Consider the following 14,440-nt stretch of genomic DNA (forward strand, 5'->3'; position numbering starts at 1 on the left):
ATTTTGGGGTTATATAAAAATAAATAGCTAAGGAGAAGGGTATCTGATGACCATGCTGGTCGGCCGTGAGCCATGCTGCTTCCTCCAACCTTGATCATCTGCACAGTCAAGTACAGTTGCTCTGGGAGCACAAGCTGCTCGGTAGCTGCTGTTGAGTGGACATCCATGTGTTGAGGATGTGGGTGATGGCAGCAGGAAAGGTGATGAAGTGGGTTCTGCCCTGGAAATATGCTTCCTGAAGCCACACATGCATACACATGGACTCCCCACTACCACCTCACACTCATCCTGTCCACGCACCTTAAGATGTACACTCTTATTCTTGTCGGACACCCACATTTCCACCCCTGAGAGGCACCAATAGAGACAGGCTTGGACAGGGTTGGTGCTGAAAGCCATTAGGCGGTGGGATTGCAGTCTGTGTTCTAGTCCCACCTGTGGCCTCTTTAGCTGCTCATGCATCTCCTCGACTGTCACATGAGGATGGACCATCCAATTAAAAAAATTTTTTTGACTGTGCTGGGTCTTCATTGCTGCGGACAAGCTTTCTCTAGTTGAGGCAAGCAGGGTCTACTCTAGTTGTGGTGCACGGGCTTCTCACTGTGGTGTCTTCTCTTGTTGCAGAGCACAGGCTCTAGGGTGTGCGGGCTCAGTAGTTGTGGCCCACGGGCTTAGTTGCTCCGCAGCATGTGGAATCTTCCCAGACTGGGGATCAAACCCGTGTCCCCTACATTGGCAGGCAGATTCTTAATCACTGGACCAACAGCCAAGTCTGACAATCCAATCGTAAGTTAGCAAACATATACTGAACTCCAGAGGGAGATGGTCACTGAGGCCCTGCAGATGAATTAGGTTCTGTCTTTAAGGAACGAGAAGCCAGTGTATTAGTTACCTATGACTGTGTAACAAATGACCTCTCACTTAGATATTTAAAACAACTGTATCTCGCAGTTTCTATGGTCAGAATTCTGGGTTCAACTGAGTTGCCCACCTCGGGCTTAGGATCTCCAAGAGAGGTGTCGTGGAGCTGTTGGCCAGGGTAGCTATCACCTCAAGGCTTAATGGATTGGAGGATCCACTTCCAAGCTCACTCTCTAGGTTGTTGGCAGGAAGCTCGGGTCTTTGCTATCTGTTGGCTGGAGGCCTCCATTCCTCATCACACTGGGCTCTCTGAGTGCCCACATGACCCAGCAGCTGGTGTCTTCCAGGGCAAGTGACCAGATTAAGAGAGAAAGAGCCCAAGACCTGCCTTTTATAATCTTGAAGACCTTTTCTAGCCTAATCTCAGAAATGACATGCCATCACTTCTGCTGTATGTTGGTCACACAGACCAATTTGGATCCAGTGTGGACCACACCCAGGTGTGAATACCAGGGGTGGGGTGATTGGGGGTCATCCTAGAGGCCGTCTGCCACACTGTTCCGCCTCATCCATGTGGGCAGCGTTGTGGTAGCTGCCAGAGCATGGTCAGTTGGGCTCTCTGTGTCAAGGACAGGGCTCCTGTCTCTGCTCCAGGCTTCCACCCAGCCAGGGGCAGCTGCGTGGGGACTGGGGCGGGTACCTGGAGGGGCTTTCAGTGCTACAGGAGTTGACTGAAACGGGTGTGTGGGCCCAGGCAGGGGTGGGTGGCATCAAAGAGTTGGCCCCTGGCCCACGGGAAGGGGTAGACTGTGAAGACAGTCATGGGCCCCATGTGGTGGGGACCGCTCTCTAGGGAGGAGTGTGGGGGGTTGGGAAGGGTGGCTCTTGCTGCTGCTTCTCTGAAGCACCCACGCCAGCCTAGTTCCGTACCTGTTAGAAAACATGGCCAGGGGTCAGGCAAGGAGCAGGGCTGGAGGTGGGAGAGCCCGGATGGGGGCCTTCAGGTGTGTCTGGCAGTGGCTCTGGCCTGCCAGCCCCTCTGCCCTCTCTCCCCCTCTATCCTCTTAGGTGTCCCCCTGCTGTTTGTCATCCCCTGGGGCATCGTCAAGTACCTCTATGAGGACGAGGGGTGAGTGTCTTGCTCTGAGGGGGTGCGGGGTGTGCTGAGGTCACCATCCTCAAACCCCATGGGATTCCTTGGCTCCTGGGATGTGCGATTACTGCCTCTTGGGAGGGTAAACTGAGGCACCAGGAGCTAAATTTATGAATTTATTCTGTAATCTCCCATCTTCCCCCTCCCTGGATTTTATGATGACAAGGGTGCTAGCTGGCCTGTGGGGGTAGGTGATGTCCCCCTACAGGTTTTCCTGTAACAACTGTGAGTGAAATGTTCGTGTTATTTGTGTTTGATGTTGAGGACACATGTGACTGTGATTGTAGGTACATGAAGGGGCTGTGCGTATCTCTGTGTTTAGGACTGTGTGTGTGTGTGTGTGTGTGTGTGTGAGTGTGTGTGTCCTGGGGCTGGTTGTCGGGTGACCGGTGGCCGTGTTTGTGTGGCTGCGTGTGTGAGTATGAGTGTGTGTGTCCTGGGGCTGGTTGTTGGGTGACCGGTGGCTGTGTTTGTGTGGCTGTGTGTGCGTGTGTGTCACTTTGCACGCCCTTGTGTATGGGGCTGCCCGGCGCCTGCACTGGGAGCTGGAGGCTTGTGTGCCCGAGCCGGAGCCTGTGTGTCTCTCTCTGCTCCAGCTGTTGGACCAGGAACTCCAACATGAATTACTGGCTCATAATCCGGCTGCCCATCCTCTTCGCCATTGGGGTGAGTGATGCTGTGGGCAGGCGGTGGGAGCTGTGGTGGGCCCGGGCGCTCAGGGAGGATGGGGTCGCCAGGGCGTCTTGAGGGGGCCTCCAGTCGCCCTCCCCTCTGCCCTGCAGGTGAACTTTCTCATCTTTGTCCGGGTCATCTGCCTTGTGGTGTCCAAACTGAAGGCCAACCTCATGTGCAAGACAGACGCCAAGTGCAGGTGATGTAACGGAGCCGCCCTTGTCGGGCACCCTGAGCCCGTCCTTGGGGCAGAGATGGAGGTCCTGGGGTGCGGAGCTTGGATCCCTAGGAGAACTTTCTTCCTCCACCCAGGCCTGGCTGAGCCCCCAGGTCTTGTCTCACCCCTGTACCTGGGCAGCCCCTGGGCTTCTGGGGTCTCCACCTCTTACTTCCTCCCCTCCAGGCAGCCCGTCCCAGGGTATTTGGTGGGGGAGGGTTCTGTGACCCAGATGCCAGGCCTTGGTGGGCGCCGGGAGCACAGAACGGGGAGCAGAGGCCACGAGAGAGGTCCAGAATAATGTCCCTGCCCCACCACCCCCAGGCTCGCCAAGTCCACGCTGACACTCATCCCCCTGCTGGGGACGCATGAGGTCATCTTCGCCTTCGTGATGGACGAGCACGCCCGGGGAGTGCTGCGCTTCGTCAAGCTGTTCACGGAGCTCTCCTTCACCTCCTTCCAGGTGACCTCGCGGTGGGGGCCCCACTCCAGAAGTCCCAGGGTGGGGGCGGGGCGAGACCAGCCTGCACCACCGAGGGGCAGCCGGGGCCTGGGCTGAAAGCGGCCCTTCGCCGGGGGATGTGGTTGGAGCAGAGCCAGAGTCCCAGGTACCCTGACACCTCGGCCAGTCTCCTCTGTGAGCGCGCTGGATAAGAAGCCTTCCTGGATGTTATCTTGGGCACCCAGCCTGGCAGAGCAGCTGCCATCCCCTGGGCTGCTCGCTGGTGGCAGGTGCTTTGCAGACATTGTGCAGTTCATCCTCCCAGAATCCCAGGCGGTGTGCAGGAGTCTCCCATTTTACAGAGGAGGAAACTGAGGCTCGTTAAAACGACATTTCCAGGTCATGTAGTTTCCAAAGCTGAGAACTGAGCCTCTCCACTAGTATTAGGTGTTGCTGGGGGTGCGGAGTTGAATATCAACAGTGGTGAGAGACTGGCCCAACCCCTCAGATGTCTGTGTGGGCCCACGTGTGTGCACTTATGCACATGTACACACACACACACACACACACAAATAGATCACAGGTCTGGAGCACTGGGGCTCCTGAGTGAACGAATAGGGCCAAGCAGGGAAAATTCCATGTGATAAGTGTACGTTCTTGGGTTGGGCCTCTTCCAGGAGAGGTTGGTTGAAGAAATTCTGCAGTTTCTGAGCAAGGGGCCTTCTCATTCCTCCGGAAACGAAAGGAGAAGGAACCCACTACCCCCATTCCTGGGCCTGCCTTGGCTGCCCAGCCTCAGGAGGGAGATGCTGAGGCTGGAGCCCCAGGGAGCTTCAGACAGGCCTGCCTGCAGGGCGCCTCCCTCCCCTTCCTCCTGCTGACATGACTCTTGTTTGCAGGGGCTAATGGTGGCCATCCTGTACTGCTTTGTCAACAATGAGGTAAGGCCCGTGGAGGGACGTGGACCCCTGGTGGGGCTGCTACCCTGACTGTCCTGGAGTTGTCCGGTGGGGTTGTTCAGGCTTCTTAGCTGAAATCGCTACTCACCCCACTGAGGCACCGGAGCTCAGGAGGTGTCTTGTCCCTGTGTTGTTCCCTGGGCATGGTTTTCTCCATCACCCTCTCTCTCTCTTCCCCCACCCAACATACACACACACACACACACACACACACGTGTGTGTGGACAGGATGCCCTAACCATACATGAGCTTGCGGAAGACACAGCCTCATGTGAAGGGGCTCCTGATGCTGGGGGTGGGAGTGGGGAAGGTGGGGTGTGAATGTCAGTGGGGGTGCAGAAATATAAGAAATTGACCCTCACTCCTCAGATGTCTTATGTGGGCCCAGGCGTGTGCACTTATGCACATGTGCACACACAAATAGATCACAGATCTCGAGCATTGAGGCGCTGAGTGAACGAACAGGGCTGGGCAGGGAAAATTCCATGTGATGTAAAGAGTGGTGACTGTTACAAGTCACATGCTTGGGACTTTAAAAACCACCGTCTCATCTGCTTGTCTCTTCCTCCCCCCAAAAAGTTTTCCTACTGAAATTCTGGTTTTGAGACTCTCATTTCTCTCACGTGAGAACGTTGATCAGAGAGAGTCAGAGACACACTCCAGGTCTGGCCTGGAAATAGTGCAGAGTTGGGATTGGGATAAATTCTTCCTGGAGGGAGAAAGCACTTTCAATAGGTACCGGCCGGAGCCCCGCCCACCACGGGAAAGGGGCGTGCTCCTCCGGTAACTTCCTGGTGGCTGGGGTGGGAGCAGGGGGGTCTTGCTGCCCAGATCCCCACTGACCTCCCCCCTCAGGCTGGTGCTGTGGGGTCCAAGAGACCCTGCTCGGAGGGCCCAGAGCACCTGCCTTGCCCAGGTGCACCGCCTGGTTCCTTTCAACCATCCACAGACGTCTCAGGCCCGCTCCTCCAGACACACAGACACACATGTCCCCAAGCACTTCTGCTTCCTGGGCTGAGCCCTCTGTCCATAAGAGCCGTTCTCCAGACCCAGGGTTGCCATAGCAATACCGGATACGTGTGAGCCTGGCATTGGGCCTGCGTGGCCACCAAGGCCTGCCCCAGCTGCCAGTGGGCAGGGTGTGGGCCCAGGGGAGGAGGCCCGGGGGTGGCTTTGCTATGGCTCTGGTGACTCAGGAGCCCGAGTGCTGGTCCCGGTTCTGCTCCTGCCCAGCTCTGTGGCCCCCCAACTCATCCCAAACCCCAGAGCCTGGCATGGTGTCCGGCCCAGGGACCTGGGAGGTAGGGATGAGGGCCACCTGAGGGTGAGGAAGCATGCTGGCGGGAATGCCAGGACAGGAGTCCAGGGTGTGTGTTGTCGTCTTTGTTGTTTGATTATGAGAGCTCAGTAAAAGAAGGAACCCGGTGTTCGGTACTCGTTTAGTCATTTATTCGTTTGGCTTATTGAGAGAACATGTATGAAGTACCTGCTCTATGCCAGGCACTGTGCGAGGTTTGAGAGGAGGACGTGGTCCCAGCTCTCGTGGGGTACCTACCGAGAAGGGGGAGACACGGCCAGAAACAAGCGTGGCCTAAATAGTCCAAGTGGCAGGAGACTGAGGGTTAGGAGACCGGCTTTACAGTCAGGCCAGATCTAGGGTCAGATCCTGGCTGAGACTGGGAGAAATACTTAAATCTCTGCACCTCAGTTTCCTTTCCTTTGTGAGAGTGGGGGTTTTTGTCGCTCAGTCATGTCTGACTCTGGGCGACCTCATGGACTGTAGCCCGCCAGGCTCATATCCATGGGCTTCTCCAGGCAAGAATACTGGAGTGGGTTGCCATGCCCTTCTCTAGGGGATCTTCCCAACCCAGGGATCAAACCCAGGTCTCCTGCATTACAGGCAGATTCTTTACCGTCTGAGCCACCAGGGAAGCCCTCCCTTACCTTTAAGCAAGGACTAACAGGGGCTGCCTCACAGGTTTGCTGTGAAAGTTGACAATCTATGGTGAATGCTGGGGATATAGGAAGTACCCTGTAAATGATGGTTTCTAATGACAGTTATCACTGGGGTGGGGAGCACAGCAGAGGTTCAGGGAAAGGGCTGAGGGAGAGGGAAGCAGAGGGGGACACAGTCCCAGTCTGGTCCAATCCCTGTATCCATGAGGCCCCTCTAGTCCCTGAGCTGGCTTCCCAGGGATGTGCCTCAGTTGGCCATCTCTTGTCTCATCTCCCCAGTGAAGGGCTGCGCCACAAGACTGGCCTTCCTCCGGCTTCACAAGCAGAGGCCACTGCAGGACTCAGGCATTGTCACGCCGGCTGTCAACACACGCATCACACTCACTCACCCGGGCAGTGAGCCGGCAAAGAGCCAGGGGCCGTGGGTGGTGTCTGCTCAGCCTCCCTCCCTTACCCCAGCCTGGGCTCGGAGATGCTGCCCGGGACCCGGGCACCGTCCTGGCAGGCAGGCTCTGGGCCGTTCAGCTTCACCCAGTGCAGATAAAGTTCTTTTAAGGGATAGGCACGTGGCCACGCCAGGCACCTTGCTGGGCTTAGTGAGATGGATAGCAGCCCTGCAGGAAGAGAAGTGGGGTGTTTGCACAGGGGCCGGTGGGATGTTGGCAGTGAGCCACATACCCACAGCTGCTGGCAGCTGGCCGCCCTGCTGGATGGAGCCCGAGAGGGCGGGCCTGGGACCCAGACACTCTGGTGTGGGGAGTTCCGGTGGCACATGCGGAGCGCATCAGAGAAGCTCTAGAAAGCAGACGTAGGGACACATTCACTGGCTGAGCACTCTGGATGCCCTGGGCTGGCTGTGCCGCTTCCAGCAGCCTGTCTGGGGGACCAGAACCACATGAGCCAGCTGCAGCATCATCACAGCCCTCAAGGGACTGGGGCTCTGCAGTGTTACTTGGATTGCATCTTTCTGCTCTAACCACCTGGGCCCCAAGCTTCCGCTGTCTTGAGAAGGCTCTTGCTGATGGGGAGGGCTGAACCCAGCATGGCAGCAGTTCTGCTTGGCTGAACTCACCTGGGCTGCACCCTCTGTGGGTTGAGACCAGCTCCTGGCTGGGATTAGTTTAAGTCCAGGCTGAGAAGTCTTTGTCCGCAGCCTGCTCTTTCAGGCTGCTACTAGTCCTAGCCTCATTCTCCCCAGCTCCTCTTCCCTTCCATCCTGGGGGCAGGATGAAAGCCCTCGGGGAGTTTAGAAGGGTCTGGTGCGGACACCGTGAGGGGCAGGGTGGGCTGCCCGTCTTCTTAGTCATCCAAGAGGGCTCTGAAGGCAGATTCTCTCTTCTCCTTTTCTTCTCTCTCCATCTCCCTTCTCCCCACATCTCTCTGTCACTCCTCTTCCGCTAACTGATACTGTAATGGATTGTGAAAGGTACTTAGCTGAGTCACAAGAGTTTAGAGATGCAAGAGACCAATTAGATCATCAAAGCCCGTCTCCCTCCAGAGAAGAGGCAGAAAATAGGAGACGACAAGAAACAATTTTATGGGGATATTAATTTAGGTGCCCGAAGCCCTTGATTTGTATCTCTTAATATAATGCGGTGGATTTTTTTTCCCCTTCCCTCCTAATGTAATCATGGGGCCATTTCGTGGGCAGTTGGTTTGCCTGATGACCTCTGCTTCCCTCCTTTCCCTGCGGAAGGTCCAGATGGAGTTCCGGAAGAGCTGGGAGCGCTGGCGGCTGGAGCACCTGCATGTCCAGAGGGAGAACAGCATGAAGCCCTTCAAGTGTCCCACCAGCAGCCTGAGCTGCGGGCCCACAGCGGGCAGCAGCATGTACGCAGCCTCCTGCCAGACCTCCTGCAGCTGAGACTCGGGCACCTCCCTCCCTGTGGTCTCACTGCCGGCCTGGGTGGCCACCCCGGGTGGGAGAGACCCTCCCAGGGACTGGGGGGCCGGGGGAGCGCCACAGGCACACACGCTACTTCCCTGCGTTCCCATCCCGAGCCCATCAGACAGGCAGATGGGCAGTGCCTCCTGGAACTCAAGGACACATTTTATTCCGAGGAGAAGCAACCTGTTAATTTGATCACCCTGGCGGGTGGAGAGGAAAAAGCAATTGCTGCTAAAACGAGGAGGATTTCTTCTCGTTAAGCCACAAGGCCCCTGGGGTTCCCCCAGACAGAGCAGAACATCAGCCCCAGACTCAAACTCAAGGTCAATGGCTTATTAGCAGACTTGTAAGAGGACATGGTTCTGCAAGAGGCGGATACGACCTCAGCTAAAACACAGAGCTTGGGTGATGCCAGCCGACTCCGCCTGCCTCCGGTTGGCATCACCACCCACCCCCCGCCTCCTCTTTAAGGGACACTGGACACAGGCTTGTTTCCCCTCCTCTGACCCCTCATCCCACTGTCCACCCTCCAGCAGTGATTTCTAGAAATGGTTGTGGGGGTGGTGTTGAGAAGGAACATCGAGAAGGTGCCTCAAAGTTTCCCCTTTCCGGCCCCCACTTCTTCCTTGGGTGTTTGGGTTGCTTTGGCGCCTGCTCCCAGGGTGGGTTCACGGTAGAGGGGTCCAGCGCCGGGCGCGGGCTCTGACTCCTGTTCCAGAGATGCTCAAGAATCCTGTGGGGCTCCTCTCGGGGACTTTAGGAATGTTCGTGCTGGGAGTGTAGATTACTCTCTACTGTTGGGAACCCAGAGGCGCTGAGCCAGAGAGACTGCCTGCACCTCTCATGGAAATACTTTTTACCTGTGACCGGATTACCTGTCTAGCATGGGTGTTTGGGTGTGCCCTCTTAACTTTAGGGGATATGACCAAAAAGAGACTCTTCCGGGGACTCTACCAGTCCTCACCGTGACCAGGGAGGCGGGCTTCCCCTCTCTGTGGTCACTTCCCTGTGAAGTTCCCCCAACATGGGAGCTTGTATATCCTTTGCTCATTTCTCTGTCTTTGCTGTGAATAGTTTCTGTGTGTGCAAATGTGCAATTCTGAATTTTCCCAACGGGTGGAAACAAGCAGTAAATCACAGTGGTAGTTTTGATGTTGTTTGGGGTTGTACCGTAGTTATTAATTTGACTCATCCATGCATTGAGCTATTTAATGTTCACCCTGCCTCCAGTCTCTTCCCGTAAATAATGAGCCTCAGGGAAGCTTAGATGGGCAAAACCTTTCAATCTAGCCATGGAGGAAAAGCAGACATGTAGCACCACTGCAGAGACCCAGACAGAAGGGGAACAGCCATGCCATGGAGGCTGGCAACTGAGTTCATGGGTATAGAACTCAGAGCAGAAGAGAACTTGGGAGTTCACATCTTCTGGGAGGGCAGAGGGAGAGTCTTTGGATGAATTCCTAAGTGAATTGATCTTTCCCTCCTTTTTCTTTTTGAGTGGCGGGAACCCTCCCCCAAACCCTTGTGCCAGACACACTCTCCTCTGCCCCTCAGAGAGGCACAGGATATGCAGGAAAAATAATAATGGGACATAAAACACATCAAGCAGAAAATCTCTCATACTTCAGCTTCAGTGGAGTGTCGTGTCTATGTTAATAGGGAAGTTGAACCTCAGGCTAAAGAAAGGATTTGTGCAGGCTGCCTCTTTGAGAAAATGTTGAGAGCTGGGGGTGGGGACATTCCTGCCTCCCCAGTCAGGGGGGCAGACAGCCCAATAGGCATTGGTTTTCTCTTTGGAGTGAGGGCTAGGGTGAGAAGAGTGCTGGTGGGTTTGATTGGGTGGGATCCAGCTCTGGTGCATGTGTTTCCATTTTGGAAAAACTGGAAGATTTTTGAGAATCATTAATGAACTGCACAGCAACGAAGAGACAGATTAATATTATCTTCAAGAAACAAATTTTTGAGGGGAAGGATTGTGGGGAGAAAGTGTTTAGTTAGGCACTTGGGAAGGAAGCTCAGACAATTGGTTTTATGCTCTAAGTTCTTTTCCCACCAGGTACTGATTCCTAGTTGCAGAGTGCTCATCACACCCCCAGTTGCCCCAAGCCTTTTAACACCGAGCAACATTTTCCTTGTCAGATACATACCAGATGCTGAATTGAAGAAATACTTTCTTTGCTCTAAGACCCGCACTATTAATATTCATTTGAGTGGCAGTGCACTCTGTCCAAAGTTATTCCCAAACTAAATATAGCGCCCTGGCAGATCTGGGAACGATTGAATGCAATGTACTCAGAAATTCCTCTGGCTGTTTACATGCCTGGTGCCCGAAGTCTGGAGCTTGCCGAGAAAACTCTTGCTTGCCTCTGTCCTGGGGCAGGGTAAGGTGCTGTGTGTGTGAGCCCTGCAGCCAGGTCTGATGACTGTCATGAATGGAAGCCAAGTTCAGCACTCTGGCCAGCTCCCCACTGACCTTGTGAGGGGCTTAAACCATGTCAACTTATCTTTTTCATCTGAATCTTTGGAGCAGCTAAACCACAGAACTGAGACAAACCACTTACGTTGCAAGGTTGCCTTCCCTTTAGAGCAACTTTCCTGGTTTGCAGGAGTGATTTGCAGTTGCCTCAATGCACTGTTATGCTGGAGAGTACAGCAGTGGAGTTCTCAGAGTCAGCAGGGAAAGATCTCGGACACCTCACTGCTCTGATCTGGAGAATTGAGGAGGGAAGCTCACAGAGGTGATCTGCCCAAGGTCACACTGCTAGATGGTGGCTGAACTGGGCGAGGACCCAGGCCAACTTCTGCCTCCCAGTCCAGTGAAGCCTCTGGAAGGGATAGATGAAAAATAGAAATGGCCATTCAGGACACTCTTAGTGAAAGTTGGCAGTGTGGTGTGGCGTTTCTGTTAAAGAGAAAACACAGCGGCAGAGAGAGACAAGTCAGTTGGTGCAGGTGCCATTTGGGTGATTTATGCCACCGAGAAGAGGGGAGGGTGTGCTCTGCTGTCATCCCACGTATCTCATTCATTATTGTCTTCAAATTAAGAAATGAAATGCCTCAGAGCTCAAGTGTACACAGAAACAGCGAGGAGCCATTTCGGATCACAAATCCAGCGCTCTTTTAATGGGTTGGCTTAGTGTTTTTCTGACACGCCTGTGCTCGTTTGAGAAGCTGTGTGTTCTGACAGCCCCCAGGAGTGGACTAAAAGAGCCCAGAGAAGGACCTAACAACCTGACCCTCAGCATTGCCTCTCTAGTACTCCCTGAAGTTGGAGAAGGCTAGCAAGCCTGGAAAAGATGGCACAGCTGCCACCGAGGGCAAATAGCGTCAGTTCACATCCACGTCCCCAAAGGCTTGGTCACCTCATCTGCGTGGGCCACGTTTCAGCAGCTCCTGTCCCCGCTTCTTCCTGTTTCTCCTAGAAGAAGACTGTGTGTGTGTGTGGTGGGGGGGGGTGTTGTCCTGTGCATAGCAGTATAAAGTTAGAGGTGGATCCAGAATCATTCCCCTCCCCACGGTGAAGGTCAGGGGGCCGCACGGCAGGGGCGTGAGAACGGTGGGAGCCTGAGCTAGATGCTCTCTCTCCATGTGCAGACAGGGCTCCCATTACTGCTAATGCCCGCGACGTGCTCAGGGAAGACAAGATACACTCCGAAGGTTTATTTTCCCTCCACTGAATTGATTCTAATCACAGTGCTGACCCCGCTTTTGGCTCCTCCAAGGAGCTGAAAGCTATAAAAGACATGTCGGCTCCCTCTGCTAAGACAGCTATGTGAATGACATGCTAAATACACAACAGAAACCAAATTAGTATCAATTCTTTTTTTTTTTTTTTTTCCTTTTCTTGGCTGCAGCAAGTTTTCTTGGGGAAAAACATGACCCAATGTGAGAAATTTCTGCAGATGGCATCACCATGCCCCTGCAGTGTTATCTGCTGACTCAAACCAGCTCTCCGGCCCCCACGCTGAGGGCCGTATCAAGGAAGCGTTGTTAAGCAGTATAATTTGAAACACTTAACGCCACAGTGTATCCACGGTATCTATAATTACTTCTGCTCTGTCTGTGGATACAGATTGGCAGGAAGCAGATAAGTATAATTGTTTTCCAATTAACTCTCAAAGTCTTTTGGACTTGGCCTGTATCTGAGTCTATCTGAGGAGTGAGTTTTCCCTTTTCCCCTTCTGCCATTCTAGTCAGTTTTTTGGGATCTCATCCAGCAAGGGAACATTCTCCCCTTGAAGCATCCGATGTCTTCCCCAGCCCAATATTTACCCCCTCTCACCTCCCGTCCCTGCAGTGGGCTTCCCACGCTTCTCCCTGGCTGCATCGTTAAGAGGTGAGCCCACCAGCTGTGGTAGGAGTGCTGGGCTCTCGACTGTGACCAATTCCGGGGTACAGCTAGGAGTGGGGCGCAGCCAGGGCTGAAGTCATTTACCGCATCCTGCATTCCAGTGCAGTGAGGAGGGCTGCAGCCAGCAGCGTGGATCCTAACTTACATTGGGGTTAAGCAACCTTTCCTGATGGGGCCTGTCAAAGCTCTCAGTAATCAGTCAACAGCCCGGACAATCTAGTGCGACTGATTATCTCTGCATCAGTGCAATCCAGGAGAAAAAAAAAATATATATATATATATATATATATAAATGAGAATGTTTGGATCTGGGGTGGGGAGGGGGAAGCTCTCAGCCAAGTTTGGAACATGTAACAAGTTAGGTGTTGAGGCCTCTCTGCAAGGGGAGCCAGTGAGAATAGTCAGAAAGGGGAAAGATTCGTAGCTGACAGAGCTGCATCTTGCCAAATGGTTCATGTGGTACTTCCAAATCTGCATTTCCTCTAAAATTCTCCCACTAAAAATAATCATCATACCCTCAGAGCAGATAAACCTGGACGTTTGGGATCGGGGGGCGGTGGATGCAGAGCTGAGATGCACCGAGAGGAAGGTGAGTGAAGCTCTCAGGAGGGACAAAACGGAATTTCTGTCTTCAGTTCTCTTGGGGGATGTTGTGCTTCATGAATGTTTAAACAAGGTAATCTTCATGCGATTTCTTAACATATAAACTCATGTAAAATATGACCTGCGACTTACAGGTAGCAAATGTGTATGGCATGTAATTCGTGTACAGACGCGAGTGGATTCACACTCTTTCCTAATCTGCCTTGTAAGTCAAATAAAAGCCTGTCCTTACTGTGCCCCTCCTGCTCTTCCTTGGGGGGAGGAGGCTTCCTGCAGTGTTGACCCAGGGGACTCACAGTGTAGCAGGAAAACACAAAAGATGCCATTTCCAGCCCCGGGGGAGGAAAAATTCTGGCTCATTACTCATATCGTGATTTTCATCTTCAAAGCACTTACCAACTACTAATTTATCCATCGCAGCCTTCGTGCAGGGACTGCAATGTCATTTAATTAGAGAAGTCGGGTGGTCGAGTGGCTTACACAATGACTGGCAGCCAAATGGATGTGTATTCTAATTCCGCTCATTCATTTGATCTCCTGTCTAAATGAACTCAGTCCATTAAATCCATCTTTTAAAAAAGCGCAAACCGTGTTTGCAAAGCAGCCACAGAATTTGAATAGAGCTACCCGTTAAGAGATTCATCTTTGGAAAAATGAACTTTTCCCCTAATTTGTGACTCGCTCTCACAGAAGAGCAGGGGAATTGCAGATTCTCCCTAAGCCCTCCACCATTTCAGTCACCCCCCGCTTAAAGATCACTACACTTATCCAAATGTCTCCTTAAACACAGCTCTCTTTTAGACAAGCTGTGGGAATTGTCCCTTTCAGGCATGATAGTCCTAAATCTGAGTCTGAGAGCAAACTACAAATACAGTCAGCTCCTGAGATGTGCAGGCAGAACATCTGTGTTTGAGTTGTCTGTACCAATCCTGCTTTCAGCCTCTTTCACTCCCCTGTTGCCAGTCTCATCTTCCTGGGTCTTTGCTCTGCCACTCAGCAGGAGCAAGATGGAGCCAGGAGTGTTCCTCTCCGGTGCCCACCCCCAGGAAAACACCTGCCCAAACCAGTAATGACCACTACATTTGTGTGACATGTCAGTCACAGTGATGCAGGGAAAGGGGCATGGTGGCTTCACAGGGCTTAGCTCCAGCCTAAAGAAAGCGCAAGCAGAGCGGCCCACTCTGCTGAGGGCCAGCCCCGGAGGAAACAAATGAGAACCCCTGGCCCCCAGGCCCACCTGTGTTCACATGTGATATGAGGCCACATGCCAGGGATGGATGCCTCACTGGTGGGGATAAATGAGTTCCACGCAGAATTTGTGAAGGATCTCACTCATCT

The 14,440-nt window shown here is 53.4% G+C and overlaps 1 protein-coding gene across 2 annotated transcripts in view; it reads left to right on the forward strand.

Annotated features, from left to right (window-relative positions):
* GLP1R (glucagon like peptide 1 receptor) overlaps window positions 1-13,338 on the forward strand; it is a 40,353-nt gene extending 27,015 nt beyond the window's left edge. The window contains exons 8-14 of one of the 2 annotated variants that reach the window (XM_043450443.1): window positions 1,930-1,990; window positions 2,611-2,680; window positions 2,797-2,885; window positions 3,228-3,366; window positions 4,245-4,286; window positions 7,957-8,090; window positions 10,205-13,338. In XM_043450443.1, coding sequence (XP_043306378.1) covers window positions 1,930-1,990; window positions 2,611-2,680; window positions 2,797-2,885; window positions 3,228-3,366; window positions 4,245-4,286; window positions 7,957-8,090; window positions 10,205-10,211 — 542 coding nt within the window. In that variant the 3' untranslated portion in view covers window positions 10,212-13,338. Of the gene's footprint in view, window positions 1-1,929; window positions 1,991-2,610; window positions 2,681-2,796; window positions 2,886-3,227; window positions 3,367-4,244; window positions 4,287-7,956; window positions 8,253-10,204 lie in introns of those variants that run through there. The other variant, XM_043450442.1, reaches the window with a different exon arrangement.
* The last annotated feature ends 1,102 nt before the right edge of the window (window positions 13,339-14,440 follow it).

Source organism: Cervus canadensis, chromosome 28, assembly GCF_019320065.1.
Source record: "Cervus canadensis isolate Bull #8, Minnesota chromosome 28, ASM1932006v1, whole genome shotgun sequence".
Classification (NCBI taxonomy): Eukaryota; Metazoa; Chordata; class Mammalia; order Artiodactyla; family Cervidae; genus Cervus; species Cervus canadensis.